This window comes from Odocoileus virginianus, chromosome 26, assembly GCF_023699985.2.
Source record: "Odocoileus virginianus isolate 20LAN1187 ecotype Illinois chromosome 26, Ovbor_1.2, whole genome shotgun sequence".
In the NCBI taxonomy this organism is placed as follows: Eukaryota; Metazoa; Chordata; class Mammalia; order Artiodactyla; family Cervidae; genus Odocoileus; species Odocoileus virginianus.
This window is the reverse complement of record NC_069699.1, coordinates 44,967,515-44,989,895: the sequence shown is the minus strand read 5'-3', so window position 1 is coordinate 44,989,895 and position 22,381 is coordinate 44,967,515. Positions and strand designations below refer to the sequence as shown.

The following is a 22,381-nucleotide window of genomic DNA, read 5'->3' as shown; positions in this document are numbered from 1 at the left end:
AGTCTGGAAGGTAAGTCTGTAAGTATTACAAGTAAGGCTGAATGACTTTTGAATCTTTACATATGATTAAGGGCAATTTTTATATCTTTTTGTGACTTGTCCACATTTTTTGCTCATTTTTTTTTCTTTTAGGTTTTGGAGTTTTTTTCCCTCTAATATTAAGAGTTCTTTATATATTAGGGATATTGGTTCTTTAGCTCTGTGATACACATTGTAAATATTTTCTCCTGGTTTGTCAGTTGTATATTAACTTTGCTTATGGTAATTTTTGGGCTTCCTGGTGGCTCAGATGGAAAAGAATCTGCCTGCAATGCAGGAGACCTGGATTCGATCCCTGGGTTGAGAAGACCCCCTGGAGGAAGGCATGGCAACCCCCTCCAGTGTTCTTGCCTGGAGGCTCCCCATGGACAGAGAAGCCTGGTAGGCTACAGTCCATGGGGTCACAAAGAGTCAGACACAACTGAGTGACTAAGCACAGCATAATACATGGTAATTTTTGCAGTATATCTTAAAACTATGTAAATAATTTTATTAACCATTTCTTCTATTACATCTGGATTTTGAAGCATAGTTACAAAGTCTTTCCCTATATTGAGGTTTTCTTCTAGAACTTGTATGGTTTCATGCTTTTGTCTTTTATATCCTTGATTCATCCTTATGAATGGTGTGTGGTATGGATCCAATTTTATCCTTTTCCAAATGACTAGTGTTTATTAAACATTTTTTAATACCCATTAGCATTTGTTGAAACCTCTATCTTTGACCTGGTGATTTGAGAGGCCACCTTTATCATACACTAATTTCCATATGTACTTTGGTCTATTTCTGAAATTTCTGTTCTATTCCATTGTTCTGTGTCTATTTATACACTTGTACTACAGTTTTAATTATAGATATTTTACAGTATGTTTTAATGTCTTGTCAGGACATTCCCTCTTTGTATTAATAGCTTTTCCCTTTCAGTGTTTTTCTGGCAATTCTTGCATGTTTGTTTGTTTTAATTATTTATTTTTAAAAATAGTGGGAAAATATACATAATATAAAATTCACCGTTTTAACCATTTCTAAGTGTACATCTCAGTGGCATTAAGTACATGCACATTATTATCCTGTCATCACTACCATCCATCCACAGAATGTTCATGGTCCCACAGTGAAACTCTGCACCCATTAAACTGTAAGACCCCATTCTCCTCTCACCCAGCCCCTGGCAATCACCATTCTACTTTCTGTCTCTGTGAATTTGACTACCTAAGTGCTTCATATGAGTAGAATCATGCATTACTTGACCTTTTGTGACTCCTTCTTTCATTTAACATAATGTCTTCTAGTATCATCCATGTGGTAGCACACACCAGAATTCCCTTCCTTTTTAAGGCTGAATAATATTCCATTGTACATATATACCACGTTTTGTTTGTCTATTCATCTGTTGATGGACACTTGGCTTCTCCTGTTTTTTGGCTCTTAGGAATAATTCTTCTGTGAACATGGGTATACAAAGATCTCTTCATGTCCCTGCTTTCTGTTCTTTGGAGAAGTAGTGGAGTTCCACTTCTTTTCCAAAAGCGGAATTACTAGATCATATGGTAATTCTATTTGTTGATGTTTAGTTTTTGTCTCATTATCATAAATTCAACTCTGTAATTCAGCTACACTTGGAAGGGATAAAGAAAACATAAAACCAAAAAACTGCAGTGAGAGCACAAAGATTATAGGCTATTATGAGCAGGTGGGAGAAGGAATGGTCTGTGGTTAAGATAAAATACAAGTCAAATTTATTAGAGTTATCCACACTCAGCAATGGCAAGCTTCTCAGCAGTCTTGCCAAACCTGGTGCTTGCCAAACCCAAAGCACTCTGTGGTTTTCACAGTATTGATGCCCTCCTTCACCTTGCAAAAGACCACGTGCTTGCAACCCAACCACCCAACCTTGGTAGTGTACATGAAAAATGGAACTGTTTATGTGGGTCCAGAATTTGCCATGTACAAGATGCTGGGACCCGCTGCTTCAGGGCGATACTTTTATCACATTTCTTCTTGTAGTTGACGTGCTGCCAGTGCCTCTACAGGATATGAAGTCACCACCCAGGTACATAAATCCTGGAATAATGCTGTGACAGTAGGGACCTTGATAACCAAATGCTTTCTCCTCAGTGCTCAGAATACTAAAGTTTTCTGCTGTCTTTGGAACTTTGTCTGCATATAGCTCAAAGGAGGCATGGCCCAAGGGCTCACATTGACAGTGAATGTTGAAGAACACTGTGGGGTTGGCCATGGTGGGGTGGTACAGGTTGGCTCCAGCTGATATCAGTGGTGTTGGCAAAGCCCTATTTTTTAATTTTTTTGAGAAACCACTGTCCTGTTTTCCATAGCAATTGCACCATTTTACATTCCCACAGCAGGGCACAGGGATTCAGATTTCTCCATATCCTCACTGACACTTGTTATTTTCTGGGTTTTTTTCTTTATAGTAGCCATCCTAGAGGGTGATTTTTATTTGCATTTTCCTAATGCTTAGTGATGTTGAACATCTTTTCACATGCCTACTGGATGTTTATGTAGTCTTATTTGGAGAAATGTGTATTCAGATTCTTTGCTTATATTTTTGGTTCTTTATGTACTCTGGATATTAATCCCTTATCAGATATGTGATTTGAAGATATTTTCTCCCATTCCATGGGTTGCCTTTTTATTCTGTTGATAGTGTCTTTTGTGTAATCAGGACACAGAGGTTTTCATTTTGGTGAAGTCCAATTTGTCCATTTTTCCTTATTGTTATGCTTTTGGCATCATGTATAAGAAAATCATCACCAAATCCAATGTCTTGAAACTTTCTTCCATGCATCCTTTTAAGAATTTTACAGTGTTCACTCTTATGTTCAGATTTTTTATCCATTTTGAGTTAAATTTTGTATATGGTCTTAGGTAAGGGTCCAGCTTCATTCTTCTGCATGTGAATATCCAGTTTTCCTAGCACGAGGTATTAAAAAGGCTATCTTCCCCATTGAATGATGTCGGCACCCTTGTTGAAAATCATTTGGTTATATATGTGAAGGTTTGTTTCCGGACTGTCTTTTCTATTCCACTGGTCTGTCAGACTGCCTTTACGCCAGTACCACATATTTTGATTATTGTAGGTTTGTAATTATTTCTGAAATTGAAAGATGTGTCTTCCTACTTTGTTCTGTTTCAAGTTTGTTTTGGCTATTTGGCCATTCCTTGAGATTCCACATGAAATTTAGGATGGATTTTTATGTTTTTGCAAAAAAAAGTTGTTGAGTTTTTGATAGGGAATTGCCATGCTTATTTCTCCATGTGAGCTTTAGTATCAACTTTTCTAGGTCTGTTTTGGAAATGCTTGGTATTTTTATTGGGATTGCATTATATTTTTAAATTATCTTAAGTATAGCTGATGGCTTTGGGATCTTAAATTGACCTATCCAAGAACAAGGCATGTTTGTCCACTTATTCAAGTCTACCTTTGTGTCTTTCAAGAGTGTTTTGAAGTTTTACTCATGTAGGTTTTGCATATTACTTATTAAGTACTGGATTGGCCCAAAAAGTTGGCTTGCATTTTCCAGACAGTGTTATGGAAAAACCCAAATGAATTTTTTGGTTAACGCAATATTTTATCTTCTTTGTTGTTGTTATGAATGGGCTTTCTCTACTGTTACGTCTATTGATTGATTTCTTTGTACTAATTTACATTCTATTACCTTCCTGAAATCATTTACTGTTTGAGTTTATCATTGGTTCTTTAGGGCTTTCTAAGTGCACACTATCTAGAAATAGAGATAGTTTTACTTATTATTTTCCAATTCTTATTCTTCTGATTGGGCTTCCCCAGTGGCTCAGTGGTAAAGAATCCACCTGCAATGCAGGAACCTCAGGAGATGCGGGTTTGACCCCTGTGTTGGGCACATCCCCTGGAGGAGGGCATGGCAACCAACTCCAGTATTCTTGCCTGGAGAATCCCATGGACAGAGGAGCCTGGCATGTTACAGTTCATAGGGTCGCAAAGAGTTGGACACAACTGAAGCGACTTAGCACGCGTGCCGGCTTCTAATTACCTTCTCTTGTCTAATTGCAGTCTCTAATTCCTCCAGTATAATATTGGATAGTAGTGGAGACAGTAGGCATCATTACCTTTTTCCTAATATTAGTGGGAATACCTCTAGTGTTTCTCCATTAAGAAAAATGCTTGCTTTTGGGTTTTGTTTATTTAATAATGTACCTGTTGATTTCTGTTTTCTTAAATTTTTGTCATATATTTCTAAATACATTTAAATGTATTAAAAATGTCATACATTTAAAAATACCAATGGAGATAATCATGTTTGTCTCCTTAGATCTATTCCTATGGTGAATTATATTAATTGATTTCTTAATATTGAGTTGGACACTACTGAGCAACTGAACTAAACTGAATATTGAAACAACCTTGCAATCCTTTAATAAATCTCACTTGGCCATGGTGTATCATTTTTTAATGTGGCATTGGGTTTTGTTGGTTAATAAGCTATTTAGAATTTTGTCATTGATATGTGATGCTGGTCTGTAAATTTTTTTGTACTGTCTTTAACAGGTTTGAAGCAAAGTTATACTTACTTCATATAAAGAATTTTGACATTGTCCTTCAGTACTCTGGAACAATTTATATTGCATTGGCGCTATGTGGTCATCCTTTCATAAACCATTTGGACGTGGTGCTTTTTTAGTTTTTCTATAACTTAATTTTTCTACAGAAATTGGTCTATTTAAGCTTTCTTCTTCCAATGGAGTCAATTTTGTTATATTTTATTTCTCTGGAAAATTATCATGTTGTCTAGATTTTAATATATATTTGCATAGAAATTTGCAATATGATTTAAAATCTTTTTCATTTTAACATTGTCTTCCTTAGTCACCTCTTATTTTGTAGAATTATGTTCTCTTTTTTACTTTATTAAGTTACTTGTGATTTGTATGGATTGTTAATTTAAAAACATAGGATTTAGGATTATTAATTTGATTGTTTACTACATCTTTATCATTCTACTTTTGTTTTTATTATTTCCTTCCTTTTGGCTTATGTTTTGCTATATTCATAGATTGTGTGCGTGTGTGTATTTGTCCTGGGTGTTTAATTTATTTATTTACATTCTTGTTGATAAATGGGTTTAAGGCTATGAATTTTCTTCTGATAACTTTAAAATGCAGTAGTCTGCAGATTCTGATATGTAGTACTTCATTTTTTTTATTACAAAAATTTGATTTTCATTTTCTATTTCATTATAGAGTTTAATATGAGGTTTTAACTTTCCATGTGGAAAGTACTTGCTAAAATGTTAGTAATTTTTAGTTTTGTTGTATTGAGGTCAGAGAGTGTTATTTATACTATTTCTACTATATAGAACTTGCTGGTATTTTCTGTATGACAGTATGTAATCAGTGTTTGTGAATGTTCCATTTGCACTTGAGAAGACATGTATTCCTATTATTAAGGTACAAAAGTTTTATATATACATGTACTCCATAAAAATCTATTCATTATATTATTTACATCTTCTGCATCTTCACTTACTCTTGTTCAGTGAGAGGAGTGTGTTATATTATCATTATAAATTGATATTTTTAGCATTAAAAAGTATCCTTGATCAGGTCTAATGCTTTTTGACCTGAATTTTACTTTGCTTGATATTGTAACTTGAATTGTAACTTGGTGGGTTTTTTCTTTTTTTTTTTTTGCTGTTGTTTCCATTATATATAAATATATATATAATCTTTACCCCTCCCTCTATTTTCAGTCCTCCTGAATTAGTTTGTTTCAGGTAGGTCTCTTGTTATCACCATATAGTTGAGTCTTACTTTGTGAGTCAAACTAAAAATCTTTTTTCTTGTGAAAAGTGAGTTAAGCCCATTTACTTCTATTGATATGGCTGATATGCTTGATCTCATTTCTGTCATGTTGTTTCACATTAAAATTATTATGAGTGTTATAATATGATACTGTTTCTTTCTCCTCATAATGTGTTCTTTGTTCTTTTACTTAAAATTTTTCTTTTGGTATTTAGGACAGTTTGTGTCTTTATTTTACTGGTTTTTGTGCTTATCCTTTTACAGTGCTCATAATTTCCTGCTTCCTTGTTTAACCTTCTACTCTCCAGTTTGTTGGTTTTTAATGTGTCTGCTAACCTCCTATTTCCTATGCAACAAGACTTGATCTTATTTTACTTGTCTCATCCCTTTTTCCTCCCATTTTAAGTTGCCTTTTTCTAGTTAGTATGCTAAGATAATATTCTTCCACTATCATCTCTCTGTGTTAATCTTCAGTCTACTATTTTAAGTATATGAATCCTTTTCCTGAAGTTTCCCCTGTCGTCTTGCAGGAGAGGCGATACCCTCTCCCTTCCTATAGCCTTCTAGGTTCTTGGCTGGGTGTCAGTGACAGAAAACAGATAAGCAAGAGGGAAGCATGTTTTAAGTTTTATGTGACATGGGAGCATTCATATGGAAATAAAGACAAAGAGGTTAAACCTGAGTGTTTTTATACTAGGCTTGATGAAGGATGGAAAGTTGCGGGAAATGTGATAGGACAAAAGGATATGAACTGAGTCGCCGGGGGCGGGGGGGGCCTTAACAAGGTCTGCACATTCAGTTTCCTCTTGGCCTCCTCCATCCTGGGGCTAAGGATGTCTCTTTCCTCCGGGTAAGGGGAGCTATCTCTCACTTGAGGGTCTTATGACCTGCTTCAGGGGAAGGTCAGAGAATCCTCCCTGCACCTGCTGTTTTTGTGATCCTTCAGCTTAGAACATCCTGTACAAGGTACCATATTTTTGGGTGGTGTGTCCTGAACCCCATCAGTCTCTTGACTGGTTGAAGCTTCTAGAAGATTCCTTATAAAGGGCTCAAAGGTATCATGTTCTTAGAGTTCTTGCATGTTTATAACTTGAATGACAGCTTGACTGGATATAAAATTCTTGGTTCATATACTTTTGTTCCTTGCTTTAAAAAATGCTATTCTGTCTTGCTTTGTATGTTGCTTTTGAGATATCTGATGTCAAAATCCCCTTCACTTGTAAGCTGTTTGATTTTTTTTTTTTTCTTGGAGGCCTTGGAGATTTTTTTTCATCTTTAGTCATTTTACTAGGGTACATCTTAGAGTTGATCATTCCAGATGTTTTTTCCCAGGTACACAATTGGCCTTTTAAATGTTTAAATTCAGATATTCTTTTATTTCTGGAAATTTTTCTTGAATTGTTGTTTTAAATATTAGTTCTGTTCCACTGTTTTCTTTTCATCAGAGACTCCATCCTATCTTTGTCTCTATCATGTTGCTTCTTTATTTACCTGTTTTTTTTAAAATTTCTTTTTAATTTTTTTTATTGAAAGATAATTGCTTTACAGAATTTTGTTTTCTGTCAAACCTCAACATGAATCAGCCATAGGTATACATATATCCCCTCCCTTTTGAACCTCCCTCCCATCTACCTCCCCATCCCACCCCTCTAGATTGATACAGAGCCCCTGTTTGAGTTCCCCGAGACATATAGCAAATTCCCATTGGCTATCTATTTTACATATGGTAATGTAAGTTTCGTGTTACTCTTTCCATACATCTCACCCTCTCCTCCATTCTCCCATGTCCATAAGTCTATTCTCTATGTCTGTTTCTTCATTGCTGCCCTGTAAATAAATTCTTCAGTATGACTTTCCCAGATTCTGTATGTATGCATTAGAATACGATATTTATCTTTCTTTTTCTGACTCACTTCACTCTGTATAATAGGTTCTATGTTCATCCACCTCATCAGAACTGACTCAAATGTCGATGGACAGATGAAGCAACTGGGTTGCTTCCATGTTCTAGCTATTGTAAATAGTGCTGCAATGAACAATGGGGTACATGTGTCTCTTTCAATTTTGGTTTCCTCAGGGTATATGCCTAGAAATGGGATTTCTGGGTCATATGGTAGTTTAATTCATCAATTTTTAAGGAATCTCCATAGTGTCTTCCATAGTGGCTGTATCAATTTACATTCATACCAACAGTTCAAGAGCATTCCCCTTTCTCCACACCCTCTCCAGCATTTACTGTTTATAGACTTTTTGATGATGGCCATTCTGACTGGTGTGAGGTGATATCTCATTGTGGTTTTGATTTGCATTTCTCTAATAATGAGCAATGTTGAGCATTTTTTCATGTGTTAGCCATCTGTATGTCTTCTTTGGAGAAATATCTGTTTAGGTCTTTTTCCCACTTTTTGATTGGGTTGTTTGTTTTTCTGGCATTGAGTTGTATGAGCTGCTTGTTGTTTCATTTGCTTTTATTTTCTCCCATTCTGAGGGTTGTCATTTCATCTTGCTTATAGTTTCCTTTGCTGTGCAAAAGCTTTTTAAGTTTAATCAGGTCTCACTTGTTTACCTTTGTTTTTATTTCCATTACTCTAGGAGGTGGGTCATGCTTTGATTTATGTCATCAACTGTTTTACCTATGTTTTTCTCTAATAGTTTTATAGTTTCTGATCTTACATGTAGGTCTTTAATCCATTTTAAGTTTATCTTTGTGTATGGTATTAGGAAGAGTTCTAATTTCATTCTTTTACATGTAACTGACCAGTTTTCCCAGCATCATTTATTGAAGAGTCTATCTTTGCCCCATTGTATATTCTTGCCTCCTTTATCAAAATTAAGGTACCCATAGGTGCATAGGTTTATTTCTGGGCTTTCTATCTTGTTCCATTGGTCTATATTTCTGTTTTTGTGCCAGTACCATCCTGTCTTGATGACTGTAGCTTTGTAGTATAATCTAAAGTCAGGAAGGTTGATTCCTTCAGCTCCGTTCTTCTTTCTCAAGATTGGCTGTTCAGGGTCTTTTGTGTTTCTATATGAGTTGTGAAATATTTTGTTTTAGTTCTGTGAAAAATGCCATTGGTAATTTCATAGGGATCACATTGAATCTATAGATTGCATTTGATAGTAGAGTCATTTTCACAATATTCATTCTTCCTACCCAGGAACATGGAATATCTCTCCATCTGTTTATATTGTCTTTTATTTCTTTCTTCAGTGTCTTGTAATTTTCTGTGTACAGTTCTTTTGTCTCCTTAGGTAAGTTTATTCCTAGCTATTTATTTGTTTTTGTTGCAATGGTGAATGGGATTGATTCCTCAATTTCTCTTTCTGGTTTTTCCTTGTTAGTATATAGAAATGCAAGGGATTTCTATGTATTATTGATTTTGTATCCTGAAGCTTTGCTAAATTCATTGATTAGCTCTAGTAATTTTCTGATACTATCTTTAGGGTTTTCTATGTACAGTATCATGTCATCTACAGTGAGAGCTTTACTTCTTCTTTTCTGATCTGGATTCCTTTTATTTCTTTTTCTTCTCTGATTGCTATAGCTAGAACTTCCAGAACTATGTTGAATAATAGTGGTAGAAGTGGACACCCTTGTCTTGTTCCTAATCTTAGGGGGAATGCTTTCAGTTTTTCACCATTGAGAATAATGTTCGCTATAGGCTTATCCTATATGGCCTTTACTATGTTGAGGTAGGTTCCTTGTATGCCCATTTTTTGAAGAGTTTTAATCATAAATGGGTGCTGAATTTTGCCAAAGACTTTTTCTGCATCTGTTGAGATTATCATATGGTTTTTATGTTTCTATTTGTTAATATGGTGTATCACATTGATTGACTTGCATATATTGAGGAATCCTTGCATACCTGGAATAAATCCAACTTGATCATGGTATATGAGCTTCTTGATGTGTTGCTGAATTGTTTGCTAAATTTTGTTGAGGATTTTTGCATCTATGTTCATCAGTGATATTGGCCTGTAGTTTTCTTTTTTGTGTGTTGTCTTTGTCTGATTTTGGTATCAGGGTGATGGTGGCCTCACAGAATGAGCTTGGAAGTGTTCCTTCCTCTGCAATTTTTTGAAAGAGTTTTAGAAGGATAGGCATTAGCTCTTCTCTACATGTTTGATAGAATTCTCCTGTGAAGCCATCTGGTCCTGGGTTTTTGTTTTTTGGGAGATTTTTGATCACAGCTTCAATTTCAATGCTTGTAATTGGGTTGTTCATAATTTCTATTTTTTTCCTGGTTCAGTCTTGCAAGATTGAACTTTTATAAGAATTTATCCATTTCTTCCACGTTATCCATTTTATTGCCATATAGTTGTTCATAATAGTCTCTTATAATCATTTGTATTTCTGCATTGTCTGTTGTAACCTCTCCTTTTTCATTTCTAATTTTGTTGATTTGATTCTTCTCCCTTTTTTTCCTGATGAGCCTAGCTAAAGGTTTGTCAATTTTGTTTATCTTCTCAAAGAACCAGCTTTTAGTTTTATTAATCTTTTCTATTGTTTCTTCCATTAATTTCTGCTCAGATCTTTATGATTTCTTTCCTTCTACTAATTTTGGAGGGTTTTTGTCCTTCTTTTTCCAGTTGTTTTAGGTGTAAAATTAGGTTGTCTATTCGATGTTTTTCTTGTTTCTTGAGGTAGGATTGTATTGCTATAAACTTCCCTCTTAGAACTGCTTTTGCAGCATCCCATAGGTTTTGAGTTGTCGTGTTTTCATTGTCATCTGTTTCTAGAAATTTTTTAATTTACCTTTTGATTTCTTCAGTAATCTGTTGGTTTTTTAGAAATGTGTTGTTTAATCTCCATGTGTTTGTGTTTCTTACAGTTTTTTTTTTTCTCGTAATTGATATCTAGTCTCATAGCATTATGGTCAGAGATGTGTGATACGATTTCAGTCTTCTTAAGTTTACTGAGATTTGATTTGTGACCCAAGATGTCTATCCTGGAGAATGTTCCATGTGTACTTGAGAAGAAGGTGTATTCTTCTGCATTTGAATGAAATGTCCTGAAGATATCAATGAGATCCATCTCATCTAATATATCATTTAAGACTTGTGTTTCCTTATTAATTTTCTGTTTTGATGATCTGTCCTTTGGTGTGAGTGGGGTGTTAAAGTCTTCTACTCTTATTGTGTTAATGTCAGTTTCTCCTTTTATGTCTGTTAACATTTGTCTTATGTATCGAGGTGCTCCTATGTTGGGTGCATAGATATTTACAATTGTTATATCTTCCTCTTGGATTGATCCCTTGATCATTATGTAATGCCCTTCCCTATTGCTTGTAATATTCTTTATTTTAAGGTCTACTTTGTCTGATATGAGGATTGCTACTCCAGCTTTCTTTTGCTTGCCATTTGCATGGAATATATTTTTCTATCCTCTCACTTTCAGTCTATATGTGTCTTTAGGTCTGAAGTGGGTTTCTTGTAGACAGCATATGTATGGGTCTTGTTTTTGTATCCATTCAGCCAGTCTGTGTCTTTTGGTTGGAGCATTTAATCCATTTACATTTAAAGTAATTATTGACATATATGTTCCTATTGCCATTTTCTTAATTGTTTGGCATTGATTTTGTAGATCTTTTTTCTTCTCTTGTAGTTCTTGAGTATATAAGTCCCTTTAATATTTGTTGTAAAGCTGGTTTTGTGGGTACTGAATTCTCTTAACTTTTGCTTGTCTGAAAAGCTTTTTATTTCTCCATCAATTTTGAACGAGTTCCTTGCCGGTTACAGTACTCTTAGCTCTGGATTTTTCCCTTTCAGTACTTTAAATATATCCTGCCATTCCCTTCTGGCCTGCAGAGTTTCTTTTGAAAAATCAGCTGTTAAGCGTATGGGGTTTCTCTTGTATGTTACTTGTTGCTTCTCCCTTGCTGCTTTTAATATTCTTTCTTTGTGTTTAGTCTTTGTTAGTTTGATTAATATATGTCTTGGCATGTGTCTCCTCGGGTTTCTCCTGTATGGGACTCTTTGTGCCTCTTGGATTTGATGAACTATTTCCTTTTCCATGTTGGGGAAATTTTCAACTATAATCTCTTCAAAAATTTTCTCATACCCTTTCTTTTTCTCTTCTTCTTCTGGGACCCCTGTAATTCGAGTGTTTGTGCTTTTGATATAGTCCCAGAGGTCTCTGAGTCTATCCTCAGTTCTTTTCATTCTGCTCTTCAGAAGTTATTTCCACCATTTTATTTTTCAGCTCACTGATTTGTTCTTCTGCTTCAGATATTCTGCTATTGATTCCTTCTAGAGTATTTTTAATTTCAGTAATTGTGTTGTTTGTCTCTGTATGTTTATTCTTTAATTCTTATTAGGTCTTTATTAATTGATTCTTGCATTTTCTCCATTTTGTTTTCAAGGTTTTTGATCATCTTTACTATTATTATTCTGGATTTTTTTTCAGGTAGTTTGCCTATTTCCTCTTCATTTATTTGGACTTCTGTGTTTCTAGTTTGTTCCTTCATTTATGTAATATTTCTCTGCTGTTTCATTATTTTTTTAAACTTATTGTGTTTGAGGTTTCCTTTTCTCAGGCTTCAAGGTTGAATTCTTTCTTCCTTTTGGTTTTTTCCCTCCTAAGGTTGGCCCAGTGGTTTGTGTAAGCTTCTTATAGGGTGAGATTTGTGCTGAGTTTTTGTTTGTTTGTTTGTTTGTTCTTCCTCTCATGGACAAGGCTGAGTGAGGTGGTAATCCTGTCTGCTGATGACTGGGTCTGTATTTTTGTTTTGTTTGTTGTTTAGATGAGGTGCCCTGCACAGGGTGCTACTGGTGGTTGGGTGATGCCGGGTCTTGCATTCAAGTGGTTTCCTTTGTGTGAGTTCTCACTGTTTGATACTCCCTAGGGTTAGTTCTCTGATAGTCTAGGGTCTTGGAGTCAGTGCTCCCACCCCAAAGGTTCGGGGCTTGATCTCTGAATCCCTGTGGTCCAGAGTTTTTATCAGGGTCTTATTGACAGAGAATTGAATATGACCATGTGTGTAACACTGTGGTTTCCAAGTGTGATGACAGTTTAAAGGCTAGGGTGGCCCCTTGTTAGTTCCACGGGTGCAGGCAAATTGCTCCACTTCTGTGACCTTCAGTTTCCTCATCGGTTCCAGCCTTCTTTCATCTCTGTTACTTTCTCCACAGTCCAGACTTAACGATCATCCTCTCTTGGACTGTGATAGAGACCTCCTAAATGCCACCCTTGTCTTTCCTGCCAGGCTTCAATTGATTTTGGTTGTAAGAGTTAGAGTGTACTGTGAGTGTCCAGGAGTCTCCAGCGGAGACATGGGTTGGTGATGGCCTGCTGCAGGGTCAGGGGCACTCTGCCTGTTTTTAATTCAACAACTTTCTGATCCTTTTCTGTTCTTTCTTCTTCTCATCTTTATTCTCTTGGTTATATTCCTAACTTTCTTACATGTATTTTATTACCTTTTAAATTTGACTGTATTCTTCCTTGAACACCTTATAATAATTTAGCTTTCCTTCATTAGATAAGTTAGTTCTATTTTTCACTGAGTCCAACTAAATATCATTTGTTTTCTTCCTACTATTTCCCGATACCCATGTTTTATTTTTTCATATGTCCAAATGCGTGTTTGAAAAGATACACTTTAGTTTGAAGTGTTGTATTAGTTTTCCTCTGCTTTATCTTTGTTGAAAGGTATGTGAGAATTTTCATCAAGTAAGGTGTTTTCTTTTTCTTACAGTAGCTTTATATACAGTCTTTCACCTACTCATTTCATGGGTTTGGAAAGATGTACAAGATTTTTGGTTCCAGTGCGCCCTCTTGTGTTAGTATAGCAATTTAGTATAGTATTTTTAGTTAGTATAGTTAGTTTAGTTAGTTAGTATAGTACTTTTAAAAAATACATGGCCATGGGGTGTGTCTGTGTGTATGTGTATGTGTGTGTCAGTGTTTCTGGTAGGGAGGCGGGGAGAGTCATGTGTCCTCCAGGATTTTGTTCTCTCTTGCAGGACTCTTAATTTTCCCTTGTTTTTCTAGCTGCCTCACACTCCCAGTCTCCAAAAGATCCCTTTCCTGTTACCTTCCCCCTTTGTAAGACATGCCTTTCAGAGGCTCCTACCTTGAACATGTGCCTCGGAGTCCCTTTTAGTAAGTGCACTGATGTACTCTGTTCGGTATTTTTGCAGTTAGGAAACATTTTCTCTTTCTGGAGGGATTTTAGATCCATCTTGGGGATACCACACTTCCCTCCCTGCAGTTTTCTTCAGACTTCCCTTGTTCTCCGTGAGGGCTTGCAGCTGGAGTGTGAGTGACAGTGCACTGTGAGTTGATGTTTATTTTTCTACTTGAAGATCATGTGAGTTTGGATGTTCTCTTTATTCTAGTTATGCTAAAGGTGTAGGTTTTGGTAAATGTTATTTGTTCTTCTTGCCTTGCATTTCCTTTTCTTTTAAAAAAAAAGTATCCGGGGAGAGTTGAATGAATGTCACCATTGTTACCTTGGTTGTCCATAATTTCATTTCTTAAGTTTTATATCATTTAGAATATCTTTGGCTCTAAATTACAAAGGTGCACCCAAGAATGCAGAGGGGACACCCTAAACTCATATCCCCAGGTCCGTGGCAGGGCAGAGCCTGGAGCGCAGCCGGTCTGCAGTGCGTGGGTGGCAAGGTGTGTGGAGCTCGCTGACTCTGCCCCCTCCACTCCCTATGGGCAGGGTTCTGGAGCATCTCAGCAACCTCTCTAGGGAAGTAAACCTGGACTACGAGCGCAGCATGAACAAGATCAACTTTGACAAAATCGTCTCCTCCAAGCCGGAGACGTTCTCCTACGTGACTCTGCCTGAGAAGGAGGAGGAGAGGGTGCCCAGGCAAGGTGAGCGTGGTTGGGCAAAGGTGGTCCCACGGCCACCCTTGGCCAGAGCCTTCCCACCCCTCCCTCTGGGACCTTCCTGTCCCCAGAACGCATCCCCTTCTTTTCCCACCTGCTTGGAAAGCTGGGGTTTAGGGTCAGGGAGCAGGTGGTGGTGGAAGAAAGTGCTTCTGAAAATTCTGGTGCAGAAATGACTGAGTAAATGGATGGGCCCAGGGGTTGTGTGCAGGGTGAGCAAACCAGGGTGGGGAGGGAGCCCACGGTCCTTACCCACCTTGAAGGGGCCTGTGACCCAGAGTCCACTGGAGGGAATTGGTTTACCCATCCCAGAATGGGCACTTCACTGCGGGACCTTGGGGTCATCCAGGTAAGGTGATGGGGAAGAAGAGTTTCCAGGGACATGGGCGTCTCTTCTGGGGAGGAGGCAGGAATTGTCTCCCCATCATTACCTGGGAGATTGGCCCTGATCCCTGGTCCATCCAAGGCTGGTCTGACACTGGCCCTTGTCCCCCCACCCCCACCCCGGCAGGACTGGTGAGTGTACCCAAGTACCCTTTCCTGGAACAGAAGGCAGACTTCACCTTCGTGTCCCTGCTCACACGGTCAGAGGTCATCACGGCCCTCAGCAAGGTGCGGGCCGAGTGCAACAAGGTGACCACCATGTCCCTCTTCCACTCGAGCCTCTCCAAGTACAGCCGCCTGGAGGAGTTCGAGCAGATCCAGTCGCAGACCTTCTCCCAGGTGCGTGGGCCTCCAGGAGACGGAGGGCGGCAGTGGGCCAGAGCCTAGAAGCCACTGGACACAGACAGGGGCCCTGGGAAGCCCTGGGGGAGGGGCTCCATCAGCTGAGAGCTCCTGTTTTCCTTGAAACCAGGCCTTCCCTCTTCCTAGACCTTGCAAGAGAATGGGGCGGCCACCAAGGGGGTAGTTCATCTCAGAAAAGGACAAGCAGGCTGGGCACCTTTTCTAGTCGTGTTCTGTCCAACACTGGAGGCGTCTGAAGCAGACTCCTGGTCTTGGAAAGGGGAGCAGGAACCCCATGCACCCTGGTATCCACCCGAGCATGAGAGCATCAGGGGTGAGGGGTGTACAGTGTCAAGGGAGACAGGCACCAGCAGGACTAGGAGGAAAGCGTCTTCTTCTCTCGGCTCCACTCTGCCTCGCTGTCTCTGTCTCATTCTCCGTGGTGGGAAAGCCCGGCTTCTGCCACCCCTCCCTCCTTCCCTTCTCCCCTCCCCCACAAGCCCCAGTCCCTGGTGGGGAGGCGGGCAGGGGGAGTTGGTTGGCAGGGCTCGGCAGTAAGGTGGGGTCTGGGGACGGTCGTCTGAGTCCGGAGGCACCCCCCTCCCCGATCGTGGTGGCTGTGGGCGGCAGGCCCCTCCATCAGGTGGCCCCGTGATGCCAGCCATGGCCCTGCAGGTGCAGATGTTCCTCAAGGACAGCTGGATCAGCACGCTCAAGGTGGCCATGCGCAGCAGCCTACGTGACATGAGCAAAGGCTGGTACAACCTCTACGAGACCAACTGGGAGGTGTACCTCATGTCGAAGCTGCGCAAGCTGATGGAGCTGCTCAAGTACATGCTGCAGGACACGCTGCGCTTCCTGGTGCAGGACTCACTCAGCAGCTTCTCGCAGTTCATCAGCGACGCCTGCTGCAGCGTGCTCGACTGCGCGGACGACATGGTCTGGGGCGAAGACTTAATAAACAGCCCCTACAGGTAGGGGTTGGCTGGGCGGAGCCACCTGTCGCCAGCAGAACTATTCTTTCGCAGGCGCTGGTGCCTGGGGCAGTGCAGGGTTGGGGGGACTGGGGCCGCCAGGGGCAGGGTGCCCAGCTCTGCCCTGTCCTGGATGCCAGGGATAGGGGTTGCTCCCCTGGTTGCTGGGGGATGTCCCAGCACCTCCAGCTGGTGTGTTTTCTGGTGACCTCCATCTCTCAGTTAGCCACTGAGTTCCTCAGTTGAGAAATGTTTATTTTATTTATTTACTTTTATCTTTGGCTGTGCTGGGTCTTCACTGCTGCACGCAGGCGTTCTCTAGTTGAGGGGAGCAGGGTCTACTCTCTAGTTGCAGTGCTTGGGCTTCTCACTGAGGTGGTTTCCCTTGTGGAGCATGGGCTCTAGAGCACGCGGGCTTCAGTAGTGGTGGTGCACGGGTTTAATTGCCCCACTTCATGTGGGGTCTTCCTGGGCCCAGGATCAAACTGGTGTCCCCTGCTTTGGCAGGCGGATTTCTTGGACCACCAAGAAAGCCCGAGAAATGTTTTCTGAGCACTTGCCATGAATTAGGCAAGGTTCTAGGGGAACAAGAAGGACGCAGCCCCTGCTCTCACCTGGGCACAGACAGTAAGCAAAGAAATAAACAGATACAGTCCTTGATCTTGGCGGGGGCTGTGACAGACCTGGGAGAGGGGGCATTGGCAGGGGGTCAGAGAGGGCGTGGCATCTGAGCCAGGAACTGAGGATGAGAGGCAACCCGGTCAGGGGATGCTGGGGAAGGGGCACCAGGCAGAGTCACGGAAGGGAGAGAGAGCTTAGAGCCGTCACGGAAGGAAAGGCCAGCGGCTACAGCTGGAGTGGGGAAGGCAGGGAGAGCTGGTCAGGACAACACAAGAGAGGTTGCGGGGACCAGGCCAGACCATGCAGAGCCTCCTGGGGTCATGGTCAGGGGCTGGATTTATTCTAAATGTGGTCAGCAGCCATCAGAGGGGAATAACAATCTGAACTACACCCCACAACCATGCTTTGGGTTTGTGAGGATGAGCAAGGCAGAAGAGCAGTCAGATCATGGCCCTGGCCCTTGTCTAGACACAGGGTGATGGGCTGGTAGGGCAGATTGGGGCAGTGAGTGGGCCACAGTACTGGGGGAAGGCAGACGTGTGTGGGCAGGAGGCAGGGCTGACTCATAGGGTTCACTGAGCCTTGTGGGGGCTGGTGGGAGGCAGGGAACACAGAGTGTCTGAGATGCTCATTCAAGGTCAGGGTGGTAGCAATCCAGAGCATGGAGTGGCTCAGTGGGGATCCAGGCTTGAGGGTCATTGCCTGTGATGGGGCGTCTGGAACTAAGGGTGGTGGTCTCCCAGGGAAAGCTTGGGTGCCACAAGTGCCCAGGGTCTGACTAACCTGCCCTGATGACCTCAGGACCATGTGGAGGTCCTCCCTCTCCCTGGTGTCCATGGGCCTCTGGGCAAGTGGCTGGAACAGAGGAGCCTGTCTGGCTGGTCTGGGTCTTTCTCTCTGGTAACTTGCAGTTTCTGGGAAGAGGACAGAGGCAAGTCTCGTTCTTGGAGAAGCTCCGGAGCCATCAGACCGGCAGCACAGGCAGGGGCTGCGCCTCGTGTGTGCATACCTCTTCCGGCCTCTGCCCACAGTCACCACCCTCCTCCCCCTGGCCATTGTCCCTACAGGCCCCGCAAGAACCCCCTGTTCATCGTGGACCTGATGCTGGACACCTCGGGGGTGCACTACAGCACGCCGCTGGAGCAGTTTGAGACTTCTCTGCTCAACCTCTTTGACAAGGGCATCCTGGCCACCCACACAGTGCCCCAGCTGGAGAAGGTACAGTGGGTACTCATGCCTGGGTGCTGCCATAGTGTCCAGGCAGCTCACCTCCACTGTGGGCCTCCCACCTCACTGGCAGCGTGCTCAGCCCTGTAATTCTTGAATAGCTCATTTAGTCCCCACTACCAGCCAATGGCGAACCATTAACATCCCCATTCTGTAGGGGAGGTTTGGAGAAGCCCAAGCTCACCTAGCTGCAAAGAGTCAGACCTGCAACTGGAGTGAGGCTCGCTCACTCCTGCCACAGCCGTATCTGACCCAGATCCCACCCAGCTCCTGACCTCTCTCTTTCCCTCAGGATATAGACACAAATGCACCTCCACTCTCGGGACCCCTTCTCAAAAGCCCTCATTCCTCGTCACAGCACAGCCCGCCATGCCAGAGCCTCTGTAACCCAGTCCCCTTTTCTTTCGCTTGCTGCTTAGAGCCACCAGCGATGTGGTTGTCTCATTGTCCTGGGGCTGAGCCAGGGAAGGCAGAGGAAGATGCTGCCCCTCAGTGGGCATCCCAGGTCTTCTCGCCTTGTGTTAGTCCATAGCCCCATCTAGGGGACCCAACAGGAAACCCTCTCCCCTCACCACCATCCCCAGACTGCTGCCCACTCAGTCTGAACCACACTCCCACCCCTCTGCCCACCTGCCCCATGGTTCATGTGGCTCTGTGCCCCTTCCCCCTCGCCCCCAGCTGGTGATGGAGGACATTTTCATCAGTGGTGACCCCCTGCTGGAGTCAGTGGGGCTTCACGAGCCGCTGGTGGAAGAGCTGCGGGCCGTCATCGCCAACGCAGTGCGCAAGGCCATGATCCCCCTGCAGGCCTATGCCAAGGAGTTCAGAAAGTACCTGGAGCTGAACAACAACGATGTCAACACCTTTCTCAAGTGCGTGTGCGCGTTGGAGCGTGTCTGCCTATCTGGGTGACCCCTGCACATCCTCTCACCACCCTCTGCCCTTCGTGGGTGCCTGCTGTCCCCAGGGCCTTCCAGACCCAGTGCCCGTCAGCTGAGGAGGTGCGGGAGGTGGTGCTCACCCACCTGCACGAGAAAGAGGTCCTGGACAGCTCGCTGCCCAGCAGCATCATCATTGGGCCCTTCTACATCAGCGTGGACAACGTCAAGCAGAGCCTGTCTAAGAAGCGCAAGGCCCTGGCCACTTCCATGCTGGATATCCTGGCCAAGAACTTGCACAAGGAGGTGGATGACGTAAGTGCCCACCTGCCCGGCCCCAGCAACTGCAGCAGTACATGTACCCGTGCGTGCAGAGTGAGGCTCAGGGGTGTTGATGGAAGGGTCTGGAAGTCTCCTTGCCTCAACCCTGCCAGGGGTCCCCATGAGAGGTCCCAGGAGGTGGGGGCTGCTCTGTTTCCCTGGACTTGTACAGACCTGGGGACCCCTCACAAGGAACCCCCTGAGACGGATCAGTTCACAGAACTGAGGGTGTGGTGCTGGTGCAGGAGGCTGGGGAGGAGGGGACGTGCTGGGTGACCCTCGGCTCCCCAGTGAGCTGGCAGGGAGCACCCCTTCTCAGATTGCACTGAAGGATGTGGTGGGGTGGGGGACCAAGAAGGAGGAGCAGGGCCCTGGGAAGGCAAGGGAGGGGCCCGCAGCCTCCCCAGAGCCCTCCCCCTCCTGCCAGATCTGCGAAGAATTCCGCAGCATCAGCCGCAAGATCTACGAGAAGCCCAACAGCATTGAGGAGCTGGCTGAGCTTCGCGAGTGGATGAAGGGCATCCCCGAGAAGCTGGTGGGGCTGGAGGTGAGGTGGGCCCTGGAAGCTGGAGGAGCAGGAGCCGGGAAGCTGGGACTGAGGTAGACACACAGAGGACAACTGGGCTCCGAGGGTTGGGAGGCTGGGTGCACAATGGAGATTCAGAGCTCTGCTGTCTGGGAGGTCAGCAGGGCGGAGGGCATGGGTCGGGGGCTAGAGGGTGGAGGTGTGGTGGCCACGGCCCCAGGACCCCCAAGCTCAAAGCTAGCCTTGCAGCTGGCCTCTCCTCCACCATCCCCGGCCTCTCCTCTCCGAAAGAGGGCAGCCTCTCCATAGCACCCAACCACTCTGGGGAGCCTGGTCCCAGTTATCCTCCCACCTCCCAGGCACACATGGTTCTCATGGCTGCCTGTACACGCAGGAGCGAATTGTGAAGATCATGAGCGACTACCAGGTCATGGATGAATTCCTTTACAACCTCAGCACCGATGACTTCAATGACAAGTGAGTGGGAGGTTGGTCCCCACACCAGGTGGGTGGTGGATAGCAGGAGGTGGGGGAAAGAGGTACTGCACCACGGTGGTTGCAGGCCATGCAGTCACACCAGAGATGCCCTGCTGAGATGCTAGAGGCCGTGGCTCCACATGGACCAGGGCCATCTGGCCAGTGGGGCAGAAGGAAGTCTCGTCCCCTTGGTCTAGGGACCCTGCTGCCCCCAGCCTATCTCCATTCTCTATCCCGTCATTGCTGATACACATGTGATCTCTGGGCTTACGATCCCCTTGTTTGTGGTTGAGGCCCTTGAGGGTCCCTGGGAGCACAGAGAAAAGGCAAAGCCCAAAAGCTGGGTGGCCCCTGGGAGGAGCACTGGCCCCCCACCTCAGCTCAAGAGGCTCATGGGAAATGGCCTCCGGTTGGGACAGCCTTACTCAGGCCCAGAGACCCCTTGCCCAGCCTGTCATATAGACTGGGGGTGCCTCCAGGTTGCTGGGGCCTGGGAGCGACTGGCACTGTTTCCTGGGAAACCTGCCTGGGATCCCTAAGTCACCTGCTCTGTGGGACATCCTGGTGCCCAGGACAGTCTCCCACAGGACCTGCTGCCTGAGGCCACCTGCATGCAGAATCCCTGAAGCCCCCACAGGACCCGCAGGTCAGCCTGGCAGAGGGCATTGATATGAAGGAAGCAGGTCTGGTATCCCTGGCTGATCACCAAGGAAATAAAGGCTAGAGACTGGCACTTTGCCTCTTCTAAGCTGAGGCCCCTGCAGGCCTGGGGTTTAAGAGGGAAACTCAGGATGGCTTCTCTCACATCAGCCACCACTCCCTCTGTGTCCTGTCACAGCACTGGGCACATTGGGTGTGCATCCCCCTGCATGTTGCCCACGACCCCAGGGCGGGGACCACTTCCCCTGCCAGGCAGCCCCACTCCACAGGATGGCAGCAGCTGCCTCCAGGCTCACTTCTACTTCCCTGTTGCCCAGCCCTGGCTGCTCCAGCTGCCGCCCGGATCCCCCATTTCCCCTTCAATCTGGCCTGCCACCCCATGATTTCAGAGTGACATCCCCACCATTCCCCACCCCTGCTCCATCCAGATGGGCTGCCAGCAACTGGCCTGCTAAGATTCTTGGGCAGATAGAGCTGGTACGGCAGCAACACTTGGAAGATGAGGAGAAGTTCCGCAAAATCCAACTTATGGATCAGAACAACTTCCAGGAGAAGCTGGAAGGGCTGCAGGTGAGGCTGGGCTGAGGACACAGACACACACACCCCCCACACCCTAAACCTCACCCCCCCACCCCTCCAGGGCTGCGCCTTGCCCCTCGCAGTCAAGAGGTGCTGTGTCAGTGATTGCTGGACAAATGAACAAGTGGCTAAAAGAATGAAGTGAAGGCCAGAGAGCTGCCTAGGCAGCAAGTTCCTGGGAAATTCAGGGTCTCAGGGAGCCCCAGCTCTTGTGTTGTGTCCTGGTGCCCGAGTGGGCATGGCATTCAGGGCACTGGGTCTCATCTGACCTTGCCATGTTACCAGGGGCAGTCAGCTGCCTGTGAGGGACCAGGAACCACTCCCTCCAGGAGAAAGTCCTCTCAGAACTGGGAGATGTTGATGCCCTGGCGACCTTGGGTTCCCTGGATGTGCGCAGGGATGCATGGGCATAGGTGGGGCTGCAGAAGCCCCTGATCCCTCACTCCTTGGTCCGCAGCTGGTGGTAGCTGGCTTCTCCACCCACGTGGACATTCTGCGTGCGCATGAGATCGCCAACGAGGTGCGGCGGGTCAAGAAGCAGCTGAAGGACTGCCAGCAGCTGGCGATGCTCTACAACAACCGCGAGCGCATCTTTGGCTTGCCCATCACCAATGTAGGCCTACCCTCTGGGCACACTGTCCCCCAGCCCTGAGAAGGGCTCAAGGAGAAGCCCATGGCCTTTGCGGCCACCTCTGGAACTAGCCACCAG

At 44.2% G+C, this 22,381-nt stretch overlaps 1 protein-coding gene and 1 pseudogene across 1 annotated transcript in view; one reads left to right on the top strand and one right to left on the bottom strand.

Moving 5' to 3' along the window:
• Nucleotides 1–22,381, top strand: part of DNAH1 (dynein axonemal heavy chain 1) — a 74,553-nt gene that overhangs the window by 10,952 nt on the left and 41,220 nt on the right. The window contains exons 8-17 of the mRNA XM_070455981.1: nt 14,511–14,668; nt 15,195–15,406; nt 16,085–16,383; nt 18,072–18,222; nt 18,910–19,103; nt 19,199–19,424; nt 19,858–19,977; nt 20,351–20,433; nt 21,522–21,663; nt 22,130–22,285. Of these exons, the coding sequence (XP_070312082.1) occupies nt 14,511–14,668; nt 15,195–15,406; nt 16,085–16,383; nt 18,072–18,222; nt 18,910–19,103; nt 19,199–19,424; nt 19,858–19,977; nt 20,351–20,433; nt 21,522–21,663; nt 22,130–22,285 (1,741 nt within the window). The remainder of the gene's footprint in view (nt 1–14,510; nt 14,669–15,194; nt 15,407–16,084; nt 16,384–18,071; nt 18,223–18,909; nt 19,104–19,198; nt 19,425–19,857; nt 19,978–20,350; nt 20,434–21,521; nt 21,664–22,129; nt 22,286–22,381) is intronic.
• LOC139031306 (peptidyl-prolyl cis-trans isomerase A pseudogene) lies at nt 1,788–2,278 on the bottom strand (annotated as a pseudogene).